We start from the raw sequence: 22597 nt of genomic DNA, 5'->3' as shown, positions 1-22597 counted from the left end.
CTCTTTGCAACCCCGTGGACTGTAACCTACCAGGCTCTTCCATCCATGGGATTCTCCAGGCAAGAATACTGGAGTGGGTTGCCATTTCCTTCTCCAGGGGATCTTCCCAACCCAGGGATTGAACCCGGGTCTCCTGCCTTGCAGGCAGACACTTTAACCTCTGAGCCACCAGGGAAGCGCAACACATGGGAAGCACCCCATAAATATTATGTATTATTGTCATTTTTATAAACAGTTGTCATCATATTATATATATTGTAAACATAATTATTCACTTTGATTTATTTCTCTTCATTAGACTGTAAGTATTCCCATATTATTACATATTCTTCATTGGCCTATTTTTAATTTAATGAGACACAAATGGCACTTTAGTTTCACTTTGATTTGGATTCATGTAATAATTAGTGAGGGTAATTATCTTTGTATATATTTGTTTATTAACGATATATTTTCTTGTTATGTCTGTTCAAGAATCTTGTTCAAGAATCCAATGGGAAACTCCATAATTTTCTAAAATTAATATTGATTAAGAGTGAAAGGAAGCTTACCTTCTGGACACCCTGTCTTAAAAATGACCTAGCAAAAGACTCCAAAACGCAGTTGAGAAAACCAGCCCCTGTGATTGAAATTCTGCCTTTCTGAATGAACTCTGTCCTGCAAAAAACAAAAATATACACCCTTGGTGTCATTTCTATATTTGAATATTTAAATTACAGGGGTTTCCAACAGCATAATTACCATTTGTAATCAACACAAAATAATATCCATAGTAATTCAATAATTGCCTATTAGGACAAAAGATCTTATTAAAAAGAGACTTCTAGTTTATATAACATAAGCAATGTACTATACTCAAATTAAAAACTATTCATTTCAAATCGCTAAGACAGTATATCTTTAAAGTCTTCACCATGCACAAAAAAACTGTCACTATGTGAGGTAATGGATGTGTTAACTAACCTTATTGTGATTATTTTGTAATATATACATATTTCAAAACATTACACCATACATCTTAAACTTACACAATATTACATGCCAATTGCATCTCAATAAAGTTGGAAAGAAGAGAAAATAAATGGGTACATTATTCTGATTATAAAACCTATATAAAACACAAGTTTTATTTATACCTAACAAATCATTTAATGATTAAAATGTGATAGGACAGTCAAAAAGCTTTAAGAATTTCTACTACAATAAATTTGACTGATTCTAAGCAAATATATTCTGGAATGCGAAGTCAAGTGGGCCTTAGGAAGCAATACTACAAACAAAGCTAGTGGAGGTGACGGAATTCCAGTTGAGCTATTTCAAATCCTAAAAGATGATGCTGTGAAAGTGCTGCACTCAAGATGCCAGAAAATTTGGAAAACTCAGGAGTGTTTACAGGACTGGAAAAGGTCAGTTTTCATTCAAATCCCAAAGAAAGGCAATGCCAAAGAATGCTCAAACTACCACACAATTGGACTCACCTAACACACTAACAAAGTAATGCTAAAACTCTCCAAGCCAGGCTTCAACAGTACGTGAACTGTGAACTTCCAGATGTTCAATCTGGATTTAGAAAAGGCAGAGGAACCAGAGATCAAATTGTCAACATCCACTGGATCATGGAAAAAGCAACAGAGTTTCAGAAAAACATCTACCTCTGCTTTATTGACTATGCCAAAGCCTTTGACTGTGTGGATCACTACAAACTGTGGAAAATTCTGAAAGAGATGGGAGTACCAGACCACCTGACCTGCCTCCTGAGAAATCTGTATGCAGGTCAAGAAGCAACAGTTAAAACTGGACATGGAAAAAACAGACTGGTTCCAAATTGGGAAAGGAATACATCAAGGCTGTATATTGTCACCCTGTTTATTTAACTTATATGCAGAGTACATCATGCAAAATGCTGAGCTGGATGAAGCACAAGCTGGAATCAAGATTGCCAGGAGAAATATCAATAACCTCAGATATGCAAATGACACCACTCTTATGGCAGAAAGCAAAGAAGAACTAAAGAGACCCTTGATGAAAGTGAAAGAAGAGGGTGAAAAAGTTGGCTTAGAACTCAACATTCAGAAAACTAAGATCATGGCATCCAGTCCCATCACTTCATGGCAAATAGATGGGGAAACAATGGAAACAGTGACAGACTTTATTTTGGGGGGCTCCAAAATCACTGTAGATGGTGACTGCAGCCATGAAATTAAAAGACACTTGCTCCTTGGGAGAAAAGTTATGACCAACCTAGACAGCATATTAAAAAGAAGAGAGATTACTTTGCCAACAAAGGTCTGTCTAGTCAAGGCTATGGTTTTTCCAGTAGTCATGTATGGATGGTGAGAGTTGGACCATAAAGAAAGCTGAGCTCTGAAGAATTGATGCTTTTGAATTGTGGTGTTGAAGAAGACTCTTTAGAGTCCCTTGGACTGCAAGGAGATCCAACCAGTCCATCCTAAAGGAAATCAGTCCTAAATATTCATTGGAATGACTGATGCTGAAGATGAAACTTCAATACTTTGGCCACATGATGCAAAGAACTGACTCATTGGAAAAGACCCTGATGCGCTGGGAAAGATTGAAGGTGGGAGGAGAAAGGGATGACAGAGGATGAGATGGTTGGATGGCATCACCGACTCAATGGACGTGAGTTTGAGTAAACTCCAGGAGTTGGTGATGGACAGGGGAGGCCTGGCGTGCTGCAATTCACGGGGTCACAAAGAGTCGGACACAACTGAGCGACTGAACTGACTGAAGTAAATATATACATATATCCTCATCCCATGCTACAAAATATTTTGTTAAAATTAAGTCTGAGACAATTATCAGCTTGAGTAGATTACTTAGATTCTCTTAAGTCAGTTTCCTCCCCATATAAATTAGAAATAATTATAGCATCTTACTTTTACAACCAGTGCCAGAAATAAATAAACACATACATACAACAGGAACATGAACAGCTCCTGACACATAGTAAAGAACTTATTAAATGTTAGGCAGCCACCATTCCTAACGAGAGACAGACAGAAATAGGAAAGAAGCCTGGAATGACTTCTTTAATCTTTGATTAGAAAAGGAGGTGAGGGACTTCCCTGGAGGTCCAGCAGCTAACATTCTGTGCTCAAAGATCTCGTGTGTCACACTAAGACCAGGCAGTCAAATAAATAAACAAAAATAAATATTAAAAAAGTATTGCCCCTACTTTCTTATATCTCTAAGAAAAGGAAATGGGAGCCGCATCTCCCATAGGTGTACTTGGGAGTGTGTGTATATGTATATATGAACACATTCACTAAGAAACATATTAAGAAAATCATGAAATCAAAAAGCTGTGATTTGGGTAAAAATAGTTAGTATAACCCTTAATTTCGGAGAAGGCAATGGCAACCCACTCCAGTACTCTTGCCTGGAAAATCCCATGGACGGAGGAGCCTGGTAGGCTGCAGTCCATGGGGTCGCTAAGAGTCGGATACGACTGAGCATCTTCACTTTCAATTTTCACTTTCATGCATTGGAGAAGGAAATGGCAACCCACTCCAGTGTTCTTGCCTGTAGAATCCAAGGGACAGGGGAGCCTGGTGGGCTGCCATCTATGGGGCTGCACAGAGTCGGACACGACTGAAGCGACTTAGCAGCAGCATCAGCAGCAGCAACAGCAGCAGGATAACCCTTAATTAGATCTATCTAAATCTCTAATAGCGGTAGCCTCCACATTTAGACGATGCAGACTAAAAGGAAACCTTCAGAACACTTCTCTCTCTCTCGCTCCCTCCCTCCCTCCATCTCTCCCTCCTCCTCTCTTTCACATACATACACAGTTATCCTAGCCAATCTCACAAATATTCTAGGCAAAGTAGCTTCCACCTCTTAGATCTAAGCCTATTTAAAATGATTTGCCCATGTAAAACTATATCCTAGTGACATTAATCTTTCCTGTCTTTGTTCCAGATTAAGTCAGAGTAGAATTTTAGTGATTTTAATATTTAAAAATGAAAAGTTGAGCAGTCCTACACTCTAGGGAGAAATGTACTCTTCAGTCTGCAAGGAAAATGTAGGTGAGGGATTAATATAAGTCTCACTTACATCATATTCTAACCAATATTTCTTTCCACCATTTTTGGGAGAAGTAAATGCTCAGAAAAGCACTCTCAGGCTTACCCACATATCAGAGAATAACAGGGCAGTAAAGCAGGGTCATGACCTTGCCATCAGTGAGATGAGAGTTTATCCTATTATATTTTAAGACTTTCATAGAAGGAACTGCTGTATTTTCTCTCAATAACTCATTGACAAAGCATATCAGATATTTTCTTCTTAATACACATAGCTAATCTAAATCCCTCATGCCAGGTAAGCCTCCATTTAAGTTCCAGCACAAAACACAGTAGCTTACACAACAACTTATAGTTTAATTTCAGTTCTTTAAAAAAAAAAGAAAGAGAGAGAAAGGCAAGATGGATGGATGAGTATATGAACAGATAGACAAGTGGACAGAGTTAAAATATGAACAGACTCTCTGGGCATTAGAATTATCGGTGCTATGTATTTACTTTGTTCTTTTTACTAATTTTCTGTAATAAAGATGTATTACTCGGCAATCACTAAAAATATTACTAATAAATCCTTAAGCATCATTTTCATATAAACAGTCATCTTTAACAGGCTCTGCGCAACCATGAACCATTTTCAGCATAGGGACATGCTAACTTCTGACTTAACTCCTTCATTTAAAGTCTCATTAAGTCACCTCTCGGCTTTCCTTTTCCCATACTACATAACTCCAGTTCTTTGTGCTTTTTGTCCTATGACTTTCTCCTTGACCCCAAGCTTTAAGCAACTGATGTTTGACTCAAGAGATATAAAGATGATTCAAGTTTTCCTACGCCTGTCTCTATTCAGCCTAAAGGAATGACTGCATCCATTCACGATGTTATATACTCATGGTCACGTGCACTCTTCAAAAAACTGTACAGTGAAACTGTGTATTATATATCAGACACAGTATTATCTTCTAAGGTTGTCACTCTTAATATGTTTTCTTTCTTTTACACATGAGGAAACGGTGGTAGAAGTTAAATAACTTGCCTGAGGTCACAGCCTGGCATCATGCAGACACATATATACGGGCTCAAAACCCTAGCCCTGCCCCTATCTCAGTGAAGGAGACAACCATCGTCCCAGGCTATGAGATTAGAAATCTCAGCAACAGGTTACATGGCTCTTTTTTCTAATCCATCCAAACATTCACTCAGTCCCCAGATTGTGTTTATTTTACCTCTCAAGTCCCTCAACAGTGCACGCCATTCTCTCTCTTGCTGCTGCTACTGTCTGGGTTTAGCACAGCACTGTCTCTTCAGGACCACAACGGCCTCCTGATGGGGTTCCTGCCTCCAGTATGGGCTCCCCATAATTCACACTGCCCCGTCAGCTTCCTAAGCACATCCTGACCTTGTCTCTGTTCACCAAGGCACAGAGAATAAATCTTGCTTAGTGGAGATGCACCCACACTGTTACATGAAGCTGTTGTTAGTTTTCACTGCTGTATACTGTTCTATTGTTTGAAAACACTCCAGATTATCTATGCACTCTCCCGAAGATGGACATAATATGGACTCAGTTTGGAGTTTTGTAAAGGAAACATTTATAACATATCCAGTTACATATGTACACAAGTGTCTATAGAGTGTCTTTGCTGTTGTTGTTCAGTCGCTCAGTCATGTCTGACACTTTGTGACTCCATGGACTACAACATGCCAGGCCTCCCTGTCCTTCACCATCTCCTGGAGTTTACTCAAACTGATGTACATTGAGCCAGTGATGCCATCCAACCATCTCAGCCTTGGTCGTTCCTTTCTCCTCCTGCCTTCAAACTTTCTCAGCATCAGGGTCCTTTCCAATGAGTTGGCTCCTCACGTCAGATGGCCAAAATATTGGAGCTTCAGCCTCAGTATCAGTCCTTCCAATCAGTCCTTCCAGGACACCTGCTGACTCTGACTCCACTCTCCCCACAGGAAGCTGATGCACATTGCCTTCAACAACATGAACCCCTTTCCCATGAAACATCTGCGCCAGCTGTGGGCAGCCCTCCGGGAGCGGCTGGAGGCCAAGCTGAACAAACTAGAGCAGCTCAAGGCCGACCACCTGGAAACCTGGGCAGCCCAGGGCAGGGTCTGATTTTGTTGAGGATTGACTGGTTTGATCTCCTTGCAGTCCAATGAACTGTCAGGAGTCTCCTTCAACACCACAGTTGGAAAGCATCAATTCTCCGGTACTCAGCCTTCTTTATGATCCAAATCTCACATCCATACATGACTACTATAAAAACCATAGTTTTGACTATATGGATCTTTGTCAGCAAAGTTATTTCTCTGCTTTTTAATATGTTGTCTAGGTTTGTCATAGCTTTTCTTCCAAGGAATAAGTGTCTTTTAATTTCATGGCTGCAATCACTGTCCACAGTGATTTTGGAGCCCAAGAAAATAAAGTATGTCATTATTTCCATTGTTTTCCCATCTATCTGCCTAGTGGTCAAATATCTGGGTCACTGGACATGTACAGTTTCAACTTTAAAAAAAAAAAATGCTACAGTTTTCTAAATGGTCGGACTGGGTTGGTCAAAAAGTCCATTCAGGGTTTTCTGCATGATGATATGGCAAAATCCAAATGAACTTTTTGGCCAACCCAATATCTATATATATATTTTTCTTTACTGTATCATTTCCAATTGCAATGACTAGCACATGGTAGGAAATCAATAATGCATTAGGAAGAGAAGAATGGAGAGGAGGAGGGAGGGTAAGGAAGAAGTAGGGAAGAAGCAAAAGAAGGAGAAATTTATAGTACATCTCAATACTTTGGTCAGGGAGATTGAACCAAATGTCTCAGGAGCTCACTCGTAGTTGTCAGTAGAAGGCAGCCTTTACCTGACTGAGAGATAAGCTGCTGTTATTGCTGCTGCTAGGTCGTTTCAGTCGTGTCCGACTCTGTGCGACCCCATAGACGGCAGCCCACCAGGCTCCCCCGTCCCTGGGATTCTTCAGGCAAGAACACTGGAGTGGGTTGCCATTTCCTTCTCCAATGCATGAAAGTGAAAGTGAAAGTGAAGTCGCTTAGTCATGTCCGACTCTTAGCGACCCCATGGACTGCAGCCTACCAGGCCCTTCTACCCATGGGATTTTCCAGGCAAGAGTACTGGAGTGGGGTGCCACTGCCTTCTCCAAGAGATAAGCTAGCCCAATATCTGGAACCTTGTTTAAAAAGGAGGCTCACTCATTCATAGGACAAACATATGCTATGCTAAGTCGCTTCAGTCGCATCCAACTCTGTGCGACCCCATAGACGGCAGCCCACCAGACTCCGCCATCCCTGGGATTTTCTCAGCAAGAGTACTGGAGTGGGTTGCCACCTATAACTAAGTGGTAAAGAAGCCACCTGCTAACATAGGCAACGCGGTTGGATCCCTGGGTCTGGAAGACACACTAGAGAAGGAAATGGCAACCCACTCCAGTATTCTTGCCTGGAGCATTCCATGGACAGAGGACTCAGATGGGCTACTGTCCATGGGGTCATAAAGACTCAAACACAACTTAAGAAACTGAGCACACAAGAACCTGAATCCCATCTATCGCTTTGTCCACAGGCAAACAGAATTCTACACAGAACACACTGGAATCATGACAGAGAGCACACAGCTCAAAGGCTGGAACTCCTCTGTGACAGTGAATGACAGTTTATACCATCAGTCTCCGAGGTTGGCTCATGTAAAAATGTGGTTCCTTCTGAACTGGAGAAAATGAAATAGTTCAGAGGAAATATGGATCAGGAATTAATCCCCAGGGTGTGCAGCCACCAGCAAGGAATCCATAAAATGGCTTTTTCCAGGAAAGCAAAAGCTCATAATGAGATCCTGTCCCTGAGTTACTGACTGGCTGGGTATGGCAAATCTGGCCTAATTGTTTTCACAATAGGAATTTAATTTTGAAGTGTCTTTGATGAGAAAAAAAAAAGGTTCCATGGATACGCTTGAGATGACATCTCAGTTCTAACTGAGATGTTTTTGACATTCTGTAACCAACACAGAGGGGTGGCCCAAAGGACAAGCAGAGTCTGAGGGTCGGATTGCCTGTCCATGCCCTCCTAACCCCCTGGGCCTGACATTGCTGCAGAGACTGTCCTGCACTCCACCACACCAGGACACATGGTCCCCCCAAAGCCTTACCAAATCCACCAACAAAACCGTGCTTCCTCAGGGCCCCAATTCAACTTACAGGGTTCTCAATAAGCACTAAGCAGTTTTTAACCTTACCACAAACCCACATAATTTTATACACATTGCTTGTATTTTATATTTTTGTGTGTATTAAATATATACATACATGTATATTTATATATATTTATACAGGACATAGATGAGGCCTGTGGCCCCTGCAGTCGGATGGCTTGGACTCATATCTGCTCTCTAACACAGAATGGGACTCATCCACATAGGTAAGTTCCTGAAGCCCCGTCTCCTCTATAAAATGGGGTTAATCATATCTACTCAAAGATTGTTCCAAAGGTGAATAAGAAATATGTAAGGTAATACTCAAGGTAATATGGTAAACATTCAATACAAGTTAGTTAATCACACTAACACTGGTAGTAATAATGCTATTAAACTGCTACCACATTTGCAGAAAGAGGGGCACAGTGTCCTAGAAAGTAAATGCCCACAGAAGAAACCCAGCTCCAGTAAACTCCAAAGTATTTCCAGTCCATCAGCATCTAGGTGGCACTCAATCCTCATAAACCACCTGGCAGGGAGTCCCTCCCTCCCCGGGCTGGCATTCTGGAGCTCAGAGCTCCAGACCCTCCATCTTTCGAGCCTTTCCTCCCATGCTGCTGCTGCTGCTGAGTCACTTCATTCGTGTCCAACTCTGTGTGACACTATGGACTGTAGCCCACCAGGCTCCTCTGTCTGTGGAATTCTCCCGGCAAGAATGCTGGAGTGGATCACCATGCCCTCCTCCAGGGGATCTTCTCAACTCAGGGATCAACCTGGGTCTTCTGCATTACAGTCAGATTCTTTACCACTGAGCCACACGGAAGCCCTCCCATGCTGCTATCGCATATCAAATGCCAGCCCAGCAGTCACAGAGACCAAACAGTCTGCTGGTCTCTATAACCTCCACTCCTAAAGTCCTTCCCCCTGAGCTGCTCTCTTTTAACCTGTTCTAGGAACCAATGGGTTGCTATCTAAGTGATTAGCCATGATCAGCAGCAGGGAGTAAGTAACAGTGGATCTCAGGAGCAGGAGCAGGTATATATTACAGGGCAGGGTGGCTCAGCCTCTTAAAATACAGCAAATTTCCACAATCTGTCTTATTAATAGCCTGCTATGGAGAAGCACTGTATTAATACAGTGCTTCGATACACGTCTTTCAATTCTCACCATCTATCTTAGGACATAGATAATATTAACCCCATTTTACAGACGAAAACACTGAGGCTTAGAGAGGCGAACTGGCTAAGGTCACACAAAAGTAAACACATGGCCACTTTTTGAATCCACACAGTTAACATCTGTTCCCACATCCCTTCCCATAACCGTGTGACCTAGGAAGGTGCCTATTCAGTGCAAGTTCACTGGCATCCTGAGTGATAGGCAAAGCTTGACAATATACAAGTTTGTGGACTGGTCTAACTGGAGGCTTGTCTTGGCATACTGGGCCCACCATTGCGTGCATCCCATTCAGGCTGGCTTCAAGGATGTGTGCTCTACAGGGTGGCACAGTCCTCCACCATCAGAAGGGCTACACATTTAGCTGAATGCGCCAGTCACTGTTTCAAAGTTCCTAACTCTTTTTTAACAGGGGACTCTGCCTTTTCATTTTGCACTGGCTCCTGCAAATTATGTAGCTGTTCCTGATCCCATTTCAAATGTTGGTCTGTACAGCCCTGCCAAGTCCCCTGGAAGTTTTCTGAGATGCTTAGGCATACATACTTTAGTTTAGCAATACCTAATAAAACCCTCAAACATACGTAAACCTTTGGACCCATAGTATCTACCTCTAACAATGGGCTTTGAGCAAAAAAAATCTTAGATGAGGGTATAGACCAGCCTACAAAGATTCTCATCACATGACTATCTATAAGAGCAAATAATGCAATTCCCAATAATTAAGCACATTAGAATAAGTTTATCCAATAAACAAACTGAACAGCCATTTTAAAAAATCATTTTAAAGTGACACATTTAATAAGGAAAGACAGTCCCAAAGGTAATGTTAAATTAATGTAAAAGTCAGAATACCACGTACAGCATGTTACATGTCTGTAAAAATGATTTGTTCTGCAGAATAAGTAAATGAATTATAGCAACTGCAGTATTCTCCTACCACAGAATGCTCCAGAGTAATGGGAAAAGAACAAACTGCTGACCCCTAAAGTCTACCAGGTGGACTGTCAGCAGGTTCCTGGCCACAGCCCCAAAAGGCCTTTAGGTTGTTCCGCATGGCATCAATTCTTGGTTGATATTAATGAAACACTGTAATTTTTAACACCCAAACTTTTTATTTACTAGAGAAGAATGGAGGAAGAGAAAGGAAGGGAAAGGAAGGAAAGGGATAAAGATAAAAAGAAGAGAAAGAGATGAAGGAAGGGAGAGGGAGGGAGGGAGGAGGAAGGAAATTAAACCGGCATCTCTGTTCCATAAAAGATTCCAGAGGAGTTCATTCAAATTTCACTAAACTTTTCAACAGGGTGTTTCTGCCAAAAAGTGTTTACTGTCTGCTGGAGAGCCAGATAATCAACTGGCCCTGCTTTATAAGATTAACAGGAACTATGCAGAAAACAGAGTTGCAAAAGGAGTGCCAGCTGTATGTCTGCTTTCCACTGGAACCACAGGACACTGATGAGTTATTACGGGTTCTTAAATCTAGAAGCTCCACAGACTTACCTGGAAAATGTTAAATATATTAATTCCCAGGAGCCAGTCCAGGCCAACAAAACAAGAATCACAGCAACAAATCCACATGTTTAAACACCCCTCAATGCTGCACTAATATACAACACAAAACCAAAGGGCAAAGGAGGAGGGGAGGAAAAATAATCAATAGACATTCACTAAGATATTTCAAAAGCCCTTACTTGTAAATGGCACAGAATGCTCTCCTGGCTAAACACCATTGTTCCAGTTCAGTCATCACTTCCATTTTCAATAAAACAGCTTACTGCACTTGTCAAAGTTAGTACCTTTAAGGCACCACACCACTCTGAAAACAGCATTTATTCACCATTACAACCTACATTATCTAGTGCTTTATACTCTCCAAGTGTAGAGCATTCCCATTTATTATCTTATTAAATCTCCACAAAACTCTTGTGAGGGCATCCCTGGTGGCTCAGCTGGTAAAGAAGCACCTTCAATGCAGGAGACCTGGGTTTGATCCTTGGGTTGGGAAGATCCCCTGGAGAAGGGAAAGGCTACCCACTCCAGTATTCTGGCCTGGAGAATTCTATGGACTGTATAGTCCATGGGGTCGCAAAGAGTCGGACACGACTGAGCGACTTTGACTCACTCTTGTGAGGGAGCTCAGGACAGCTTGAGCCCTCTTTCCGGAGTCCAACAGCAAGTAATGACTGAGCAGGAAAAAGTGGAAGAGAAGTACTCTGTATTACCGGGTTCAAGATTCCCTCTACAACGAATTTCCCAACAAACCCTTTCGGGCTTCCCTGATCTGCACGTATCCCTCCTGCCAGCGCCCTTTTTACTCCTCCTTATGTCCCCTTTTCAGCTCATAAGAAAGAAGGATTATCTGGCATTCATTCAACAAATGGCCACAGAGCCGTCTCTGTGAGCCCTGCACTGTGCCAGAGGTGGGGGTTCAGCAGGATGGGAAAGCAGAGAAGACCCTGATTATATGGATAACAATTATATCTATTGCAGGGGATTCTTACTGAGTGAAAAATAAGGCTCCTGCCCAGATACTATATTTACAGAAAAGGCCTTGGTTTTTCATGTTCAATAACTAGCAGCTCATTCTGCTAACTGTCTCATCGCTCACTGATACATGCGAAATTAAGGTCAATAGAATCAGAGGCATCTTGTTTGGGGGCATGAATACAGTGGGTTTTTTTGTTTTATTGTTTATTAGATAACAATACCCTCAAGCCCTTTATCATCACCATCAAGGCTTAGAAATAATTCCTAAGTAAAGTTGACAAAATCAGAATATTTTAATATATTTCAGTGAAAACAAGCTTGGAGGTCAACTAAAAAGGCCACTGTCAAACAAACACAAGGAAGTTACCTGTCAAATTTTCTCCTGGGGGAAAAAATACATCAGAATAGGGAAAAAATAGATACACAACAAGAAATGCCCAACAATTAGTCCCTAGAAACATGCAAATTAATTATACTATTTGTCAATCACCAAATGAATACTTGAGACTTGGGATGTTTTAATCCAGAAACTTAAAAAGTAAAAATGTTATATGCCTTATTTAACAGCATGAAGAGTAATTTCAATAGTAACAAAAACTTATTGAACTAAGAACAGCTACTCATCTCAGTCATTTAATCTGTGTTTAAAGTTTTGATTTGGGCTTTTTTGTTTCTTTTACTATATTCCAGGAGAGACATTTTGGATATTTTATAAATGGCGAGTCAACATAACCAATGTTATTAACTCACATGCTACTAGGCTGAAATCTCCGTATCTCAGAAATAAGGTTTGCAAGCATCAGTGGACAAGCCAAAGTTCTTAGACATGGACAGGTGAAGACATGGGCCATCACGATGCTTGATGCTGAGTATGGGATTATGATCTTGTCACTCAAAAGCAAAAGAAACCCAGCTCTATACTATCACAAATGGCATGAGTCTCCACTGACAGCGATAAAACTTAAATTCTGCTTCACGATAACAGGAACTTTTTATTTACCACCCAACACACACCGTTATGCTGAAAGGGCAAAGCCCAAGAAAATAGTTTTACAAGATGATTCTTTTAGAATTACACTACTTGGATAAAGTAAATGTTATTAAAACCAAATCTTCTGCATATCAATTACATTTCTACATGGTACAATAAAAATCTGTTACTAGTAAGAACCAGAAACTGACAGAAGTACATTTTAAAGTCTAGAAGCAAACACAAATTAGCAAGAAATTAATAAGTTTATCCTGGAATGGAAGGTTTCGGAGGGCAGAAACCATGACTTTTCATTCTGAAAAATCATAGAGTGAAGTAAGTCAGAAAGAGAAAACCAAATACTGTATATTAACGCATATATGTGGAATCTAGAAAAATGGTACAGTATGGACACCAAGGAGGTGAAAGAAGAGGTGGGGTGAATTGGGAGTGAATCAGATACACTACCATGTATAAAGCAGCTAACTAATGAGAACCTACTGTATAGCACAGGGAATGCTACTCAGTGCTCTGTGGTCTTCTAAAAGGGACGGAAATACAAAACAGAGCGATAAATGTGTATGTACAGCTGATTCACTTTCCTGTACAGCAGAAACTATACCACACTGCAAAGCAATTATACGCCAATAAAATTTTAAGTTAAAAAAAATCTAAAACAAAACACTCCATTCTCCACTTCCAAGAGTAAATAAATGCCCGTGCCTGCTTGCTAGGTCACTTCAGTCATGTCCAACTCTTTTGCAACCCCATGGACTATATAGTCCACCAGGATCCTCTGTCCATGGCATTCTCCAGGTAAGAATACTAGAGTGGGCAGCCACGCCCTCCTCCATGGGATCGTCCCAACCCAGGGGTCAAACTCACGTCTCTCATGTCTCCTACATTGGCAGGTGGGTTCTTTACCACTAGTGCCACCTGGGAAGCCAGTAAATGGCTGTATCCTACTCTATATAATAAAGTACATTCCCACAAAAGTTGACTTTTAATTTTTTTATCTTGGGTGGATTCATTTTTCTATTCTCTGATGTGGCCCAAGTGTCACAAGCTGTGCAGTGCATTGCCCCCAGCATCTCTGACTTTGAAAATCCAGGCAGTTCCTTAGAGCACCATGCAGCCTTGGATCTACAGCAGGTGGGGTCACAGCATAAGCCAAGAAGAGAACCCAAAATCCAGGGCAATTCAGTCGGAGTCAAACGCCTATGGGCTTCTCAGGTGGCTCAGTGGATAAAGAATCTGCCCGCAATGCAGGCGACGCAGAAGACACAGGTTTGATCCCTGGCTCAGGAAGATCCCCTGGAGGAGGGCATGGCAACTTACTCCAGTATTCTTGCCTGGAGAATCCCACGGACAGAGGAACCTGGCGGGCTGCCATCCACAGGATCCCAAAGAGTTGGACATGAGTGAAGTGACAGAGCATGCACACACATGTACAAACGCCTGCACTGACCCCTGCATGTTATGCTCTTCAGTGCTTCAATCTCACGCTGGAGCTAAAAGAGAAGGGTTCCTACTCCCATGACTCTCGAATTGAGGGACTTATAGCCCCAGAGATGGTGAGCCTGCAGAATGTAAAATCACAACATGAAATACTTCCCCGAAACATAATGGGAAACAACCATAATGTTTCAACATTAAAACAGTACACGCTCAGGATTAGAATCAAAAGATACATGAATTTTTAAGAAGATGAGGATAATAGCAGCAATAAAAGTCATGATGTTGAGCACTAATATTTATTGACCATTATTGGCAGGCACGGGTTTCCCTGGTGTCTCAGAGGGTAAAGAATCAGCTTGCAATGCAGGAGACACACGTTGAATCCCTGGCTCAGGAAGATCCCCTGGAGGAGGAAATGGTAACCCACTCCAGGATTATTGCCCGGGAGGAACTTTCCTGGTGGTCCAGTGGTAAAGAATCTGCCTTCAATGTAGGGGATGCAGGTTCCATGCCTGATCAGAGAACTAAGATCCCACATGCTGTGGGGCTACTGAGCATGTGCTCTGGAGTCCTCATGCCAGAACGAAGACCCACTCTAGTATTCTTGTCTGGAAAATCTCTCGGACAGAGGAGCCCAGAGGACTACAGTCCATGGGGTCACAAAGAGTCAGACATGACTTAGCAAGTAACACTTCACTTTCACTTCACTTTCATAGGCAAGCACTGCTCTAAGCTGTCTGTGTGTATAATCTCATTTGATCCTCACAGCAGCCCTCTGAGATAAGGATATTATCCCCAACATACAGATGAAGAAACTGAGGCTTAGAGCAGTGAAGTACATTTTGCAAGGACATATATTTTGTTTCCAAGGTTGTTTCTAACCCCAGAATCTAGTCATTTACTGTGACACAGGACAGGAAAGACCCTGCACAGGCCTGGAGGAGCTAGGCTGGTTGTGCAATGAAGCAGAGCTATGGTACGAACAAAGGAGCCAGGTATGGAAAGACGAGAGGCTGTGAGGGTGCCTTAGGGCTTGCTTTCCAGCTCCTGGTTCCTGTCTCTTGGGAGGCCTGATGACTGGTACAGAGCTACCTCTGTATTCACTTACTGAAGCAAGTTTCCATCACTTCCCAAAGCATAACGGAGACAATGGGTACCATGTTGAAGAGGAAATGTGAAGAGGAAAAAAGGTGTGCAGTGGTCTTTCTTACTACACTCCAGTGGTGTGTGTGCAGGCACCCCTCCATCTTCTATGCAGCTCATGTGTTTCAGAGGGAAGAGGACACCCCCTCCCCAACACCCACACTGCAGCTCCAGGGGCAGATGCTGACTGGTGAGGGCCAGTCAGCCCGTATCAGCCTCTGACCACTCTTATTGGTCCAGGAAGGAGCGGGTGATCGAGGCTGACTCAGAGACTCAGAGAAAGGCCATTTTCCCCACGGTTGGGATGGGTACTCTTGCGCTCACAGGTCTCTTTCCCTCACTTAAATGAGGACAAATGTACGCCCGTGGAGGATTCATGTTGATGTATGGCAGAACCAATACAATATTGTAAAGTAAAAAAATAATAATAATAAAATAAATTTTTAAAAATAAAAACAAATTAAGACATGAGTCAGAAGCACCCACAAAAAAAAAAAAAAAAAGAGGACAAATAAGTGTGCTACTCTAGTTGCTCCTGACAGCTAAGAGCTAACCCAACTTGGAAAAAAATTAGATATACAGGGAAAGGTGGAGCCCAAAGAACAACAACTACGAAACTGCAGCCCACCTGGTTACGAGATAACAGAGCTCCTTACTGAGAGAAAGGGTAGTGTCATTGCCAGCAGCATAAATTCGAGAGCCAAATCGCCTGGATTTGAAGCTGATTCTGACACTTACTGGTCATATTAGCTAGTATAAGTTACTTAACTTCTCTAAGCCTCAGGCTGTAAAGGGGGATAAGAACAGTTCTAACCTCATGGAGTTTCTCTGAGGATTAAGTGAATTTACATATATAAATTCATAAATACATACATACATCAAGCACTTAAAACAGTGTCTGGCATATAACAAACGTATATAAGTGATGGCTGGGTAAGTCAGGGTGTCTGTAATTTACTGTGGAAGGTAGCCTGATTAGAAGAGGGGACAGAATAAGTAGAGAGTAAGTATAAGAGGACATCTCTGAGGCATGCAGTACTAAGCTGAACTCTGGAAAAACTGAGATAAATGCAAAATATCACATCACTCCAGGCTCTGGAAAGGATGCCAATTCCATTCCATAAAAACTGCAGGAAGAAAATGTCTTACAAAGTTAACAAAGGAAGAAAGCATATTAGAAATACCCAGTTGTGTGATACACAGACACGGAAAGACCGATGGAGCTCTGTCCCCAAAAGATGCCGCAACTGCAGAGACATCAGCAGGAGGCCAAAACTGGATTTATGTAGAGAGACGTGGAGCAAGGCTTAGCCAGAGTCTACGGGAGACTCACTGTGGGCCGTCTCTGAATTGAGCCGACAGGCCATGCACAGGACAGAATGACATCTGGTTTCCCATCACACACCCACACCTGCTACCTAACTCACAGCTTGAAGGGCTAATTTTAGACTCAGCAGCCGTGACAGCCTCTTTTTTTTCTTTATAAAAGGACTGTCCACATTTCATCCTCTGGGCGCACTAACTAGTCACTACTCACACTCTCTGCTAAGGAGGGGAATGGAAGTAACGCTGGGTCCTTCTTTCTTTAATGTCCCTCCCCACCCCCCGCCAAGATTACCCAGTCATTCAGAATGTCTGCCTGAAACACCATTCTGAATCCACATCAAGACCTAAGAAAATGTAAGTTTCCCAGAGCCTGGATCACAGCTGTCATCACGCCGTTCCCTGCTCAGAAACCTTTGTGTGACCACTTGTTGCCAAAGGAGCAAAACCCATTCTCCATAACCTGGAACCTAAAGCAAGCTACAGTGTGAGATTAAGTCCATCCTTTTATAATTGTCCATATTCCTGCCTCACCACTTGGGGTCATATCTTACCTCAGTGACTTAGTGATGCTATCACTTTGGGTAAGTTATTTAACCTGAGCTTCAAAACACTACAGGCGAAGGATCTAGCTCTGACCTTGACATAGTAAGAGTCAGTAAATTCTGGCTGCTGTGCGGTAACCAAAAGAGAGTGTTCTGCAGAGGACAAGAACATAAAAAAACAAAGAAAGGAGAAAGTGTAGTTGGACAAAGCTTTTTTAGAGAGGAATCTGATAATATGTATCAAAATATAAAAGGTACATAACCTTTGACCCAGAAATCCCAGTTGCTCCATCTACTCTAAAAGGGCACTGAATAACTGAGGAAACATGTAACTACAATGAATTGAATTCATCAGGACTTCCTAGGTGGCTCAGTGGTTAAAAAAAAAAAAATCTGCCTGCAATGTAGAAGATGCAAGAGACTCAACTCAGGTTCCATCCCTGTGTCAGGAAGATCCCCTGGAGGAGGAAATGGTAACTAATTCCAGTATTCTTGCCTGGAAATGCTACAGACAGAGAAGCCTGGCAGGCTACAGTCCATAAGGTTGCCGAGAGTTGGACAAGACTTAGCAAGTAAAGAACAACAAAGTAATTTTATCACACCACTGTTTATAATAGCAAAAAACTCAGAAACAGTCTAAATGCCAATTAGGATTGGACAAAGAAAAATTATGCAAATAGGCACAACTGTTAGATGATGAAAACTGCTTCTTTTTCTCTTGAATTGCTTAGTGTTTTTTACAAGATACATGTATGATTTTTTTCCAGAATCAGACTATTAAAAAAAAATTTTTTTTAAACAAACAAAGGAAAAAGGTCCTGAAGGATGTTCTCCCTGGATTATCTGGGCCAATTTTCATTTTATGAAGAATTGATGAAGCTTTAGTAAAAATTTTCAGACTCAGTAGCCCAGAGAGCTGATAAAATGAGGCTGAAATGAGATACTAATATATGAAATGAAAGACTTCTGTATTTTTTACATAAAATCAGCCAACTCTGTCCTTTGACTACTTCTACCAAAAAAAAAAAAAAAAAAGGTGGGGAGCTCTATTCTTTATCTATAATTTTTATAGTGAGTCCCAAACATCTATGACTTTGGTCAAGTTCTTGGCATGAGGGAGACTGACAGGAAGAAAAAAAAAAACCTAGTGGGTGGTTCAGAGTAAACCCACCTGAGATGCTAATAAGACTTGGCATTCATAATCAGTGTCCTGCTGGAGCATTCTAGAATTGTCACTATAGGACCAAAATTATGGGGAGCAGAAATGATGTGCACAAGTGCTGGGGTTTCATATGGATCTTAGACTTCTGTTTTTTAGTTATTTGGGTTTGGAGGCTTTATTTGCCTTAAAATGATAGGTGAATAAAAAGTTCAAACCATACAGAATAGCAAAACACACAGTAAATTATTCTCTGAAATCAGTTCACAGCAATAATCACTATTAACATTTGGTGCTTGTTATAGTTTGTTTTTGTTTGTACACCTACCTCAAAGGAATTAATCATTTCTCACCCGTTATACTGGCAAAAAATAAAAAAGTCCTGGCAATGTTATAGAAAATGAGCTTTCATGCTGATGTGAGTGTAAATGAACACATTAACATACTGGTCATAGGAACTTCCCCCGTGGTCCAGTATTAAGAACCCACTTTGCAATGCAGGAGATGCAGGTTCAAACCCTGGTCAAGGACCTGAGACCCCACATGCCGCAGGGAAACTAAGCCCGTGTCACAACTAGAGTCCTCACATCTCAACAAAGATTCTGCAACCAAGACCCAGCTCAGCCAAATAAATATTTTTTAAAAACCATATTGGTGACAGAATCTACATAAACCTAAAACATGCATACCCTGAGAACCTGTCACATAACTTTCTTTTATTGAGGAATAATTCATATATCATAATGTACCCCTTTAAGGTATATAGTTCAGTGGTTTTAGTGTACTCAAGAGTTACGCAACCATCAACACTAGTTCCAGAATATTTTTATCATCCCCCCAAAAAATCCCATCTCCTGTCCTTCTTGCCTATGGCAAACACTAAATCTACTTTCTGTCCCTATGAATCTGCCTGTTGTGGACATTTAAAATAAACTGACTCAAACAACATATGGTCTTTTGTAACTGGCTTCTTTCACTGAAAATAGTGTGTTTAAACTTTATCCATGTAACATCAATCATTACCCCATTTCTTTTTATGGCTGAATAATATTCCATTGTATGGATATACCATTTTTTGTTATATATTCATCAGATGGTGGACGTTTGACTTGTTTCTATATTCTGCCTACTAGGAATAATGGTGCTATGAACATTCCTGCAAATCTTTGTGGACAATACAGTGTAGAACTGCTGGGTCAAGTGATAACTCTGTTTAACTATTTGAGGCTCTGAAAAGCCATCTTCCAGCAGCTACACCACTGAATTCCTTTCAGCAGTGTGTGCGGCTTCCAGTTCCTCTACATCCTTTCCAGCACTCGCTGTTGTGTCTTTTTTATTACAGCCGTCGTAGTAGGCTCAAAATGGTATCTCACTGTGGTTTTAACTTGCATTTTCCTAAACACTAAAGATGCTGAATATCTTTTCATATGCTTATTGGCCAACTGTATACCTTTTTGGATAAATATCTACTCAAATGTCTTAGCCATCTTTTAAGTGGGTTGTCGTTTTATTACTGAGTTATAATAGTCCTTTATATATTCTGGATACAAACTGAACTGAAACCCTTATCAGATTTTGCAAATACTTTCTCCCATTCTCCGGACTGTCTTTTCACCTTCTTGGTGTCCTTTGAAGCAGAAAAGTTTCAATTTTGATGAAGTCAAATTTACCTTTTTTTTTTTTCTTTTGTTGCTCAGGCTTTTGGTGGCATACTAAAAAATGATTGCCTAATTCAAGGTCACAAAGATTTACCCCTATTTTTTTTCCTAAGAGTTTTATAGTTTTAACTATTTGATTTAGATCTTTGATCCATTTTGAGTTAATTTTGTATTTGACATGAGGTAGAGGTCCATCTTTATTCTTTTGAAGGTGGATATCCAGTTGTGCAAGAATACTCTGTCCCCATCGAATTATCCTGGCTTATAGCTCTTTAAAATCTACCTGAAGCCTGACCGTGACAGTGGTCACACAGCTGTTATGTGTGTGTTTGCCAAAACTCACTGAACTGTGTGCTAAGAACTTCACTGTCTGTAAATAATAACTCAATAAACCTGACAATTAAAAGTTCTCCTTTAACATAATACTGTATCAACTATATTTCAATAAAGAAATCAATTTTCCTTCAGAGAAACATTCACATATAGCATATTCAAGGATCATACACGTCACAAATATTATAGTACTGTTTATAATAAAGAGCAGTACTGCCTATAATCAAGAGTAATTAGAAATCATCTGAACATCTGTCAAAAAGGAAAAAAGCTAAAGAGAATACAGTATAATGATAGGATTGAACATGATGCAACAGTTCAAAGGAAAAATCTAGATTTTACAGACATCAAATGGATAAGGCTTAGAAACATTCTACCAAATGAAAAAGATAAGTACACAATGATTTGAACAGAATGAACGCATGTATTAAAAAGGATAAACAAAACTATATTACACAGGTTTTATGAGTATCTAAAGTTATCTCTTAAGGGTCTAGAAGAATACTCAATGCATTGAAAACATTCACTTCCTCTGGAGCCGGCAAAAGAGCACCAGGATTAGACAGGACAATCAGAAAGGAGCTGAGCTGTCATTTTTCCCCCCAAAGAGAAATCTATTTACTGATTACTTGTGTGATTAAAAATCAATACTATATAATTTATGTGAGTTTTAAGCAGAGGTTGTAAGAATAAAATCATAGCTCTTTAATATGAGTGCTCATTTGTGCTTCCCTGCACCTTACCTACACACACACAAATGCACACGTGTGTGCACACATGCACGCACACACACACACACACAGGTGATCTTACCAATTTGGATTTTCCATACTTTCCCTGAAGACAGACTCTTCTTTCATGGATGCATATTGTGTCCATGTAAGGCAGTGACTCCTTATAGCCATGTTCCTTTCCTGAGGATTGAACCATGATTCCTCTTCTAACTGGATATTAGGTACCTTTAAAATGTTCACCTGTCCAAAAGAGGGAGAACAGCTTTCTGAATTTAGGAAGAGCAAGCTATTAATATATAAAGACTCTGTCCAGAGTTGCTTCCAATCTTGAGGACAAGCGATCCTGATATATGGATGATGGTTCACCAATGGCTCTAAGTCCCTGATAATCAAACATACAATGACCTTACTAAAGGCTGGTGAGGACATGCAAATGGCCTAGAATTTATGCAGGCTGTACAGTCTCTGGCCCAATTTCCCTAACTGCTAAACACTAAGCAAATTATCAGCCTCCCTCATGTCTCCTCTAGGGCTGGTTATGGCCTTCTTAAATTGATGGATTCTAACTGGGCCCACTTACGGAATCACATGCAGGATAAAATATTTTCTTCATTTTAAATTCTGTCCAATATCTAGAAATGTATGCTTTCCTGGGTGGAGGAAACATGAAAACTACAAAGGCAGAATCGTACAAGTCAAAGGTGTCCTTAAATTATTTAAGAATAGAGATACAAGACAAAGTTGAATGCCTTTTTAAATAATAGATTCAAAGCGTGTATATAGGGCAAAGGGAGGGTACACACTCTGTGAAAAAAGCCAGCAATAATTTCCTGCATATACTGCAATATACTGCTATCCGGAAAATAAAAGAAAGTTCATTTTCACTGTCATATCAGCCTTCTTTCCAGTAAAAAAAGTGACAGTCTTCATCCATGTTTAGAAAGTGATGGAAGCTGCCATGTTTTCTATATACAGCACAGCTAAACAATTTGCAAGCTACCTGGCAGGAGCCTTGGGTTTTACATCACACACACAATCACTTCCGGGTTGAAAAGATCACATGAAACATGTTTTAAAATGTGCATCAAGACGTTCTCCTCTTATTCCCTAATGATTCTAAGGATTTTTGTCATAATCACTCTATGGTTAAAGCAATGTGATTAAAATTTTCCACTCACCTCTTTCCAGCAATCATCAGAGTGCTTAAGGATTTCAAAGAGAAAAAAACAATTTGCTATCATGAAGATTTCATCATCAATACCATTACTTTACAGAAATACACACAAAAAGACTTACAGAGGGTGCTGAGAACATTATAGTACCAAAACCATTCTCTCTGACCGTGAAATGGAAACTG

General features: G+C 40.7%; 1 protein-coding gene across 5 annotated transcripts in view; it reads right to left on the bottom strand.

Moving 5' to 3' along the window:
• The window catches only part of PRELID2 (PRELI domain containing 2), a 79609-nt gene that overhangs the window by 38608 nt on the left and 18404 nt on the right, over positions 1–22597 (bottom strand). For 2 of the 5 annotated variants that reach the window (XM_025292506.3, XM_025292505.3), the window contains exons 4-6: positions 22419–22442; positions 21320–21480; positions 552–657 (exon numbers count right to left, since the gene is read on the bottom strand). In XM_025292506.3, the coding sequence (XP_025148291.2) occupies positions 552–657; positions 21320–21480; positions 22419–22442 (291 nt within the window). The remainder of the gene's footprint in view (positions 1–551; positions 658–21319; positions 21481–22418; positions 22443–22597) is intronic. The other 3 variants (XM_044947522.2, XM_006053550.4, XR_006553329.2) reach the window with 2 other exon arrangements.

This window comes from Bubalus bubalis, chromosome 9, assembly GCF_019923935.1.
Source record: "Bubalus bubalis isolate 160015118507 breed Murrah chromosome 9, NDDB_SH_1, whole genome shotgun sequence".
Lineage (NCBI taxonomy): Eukaryota > Metazoa > Chordata > Mammalia > Artiodactyla > Bovidae > Bubalus > Bubalus bubalis.
Note: the sequence above shows the minus strand (reverse complement) of the source record. Positions and strands in the feature narration are given on the sequence as shown.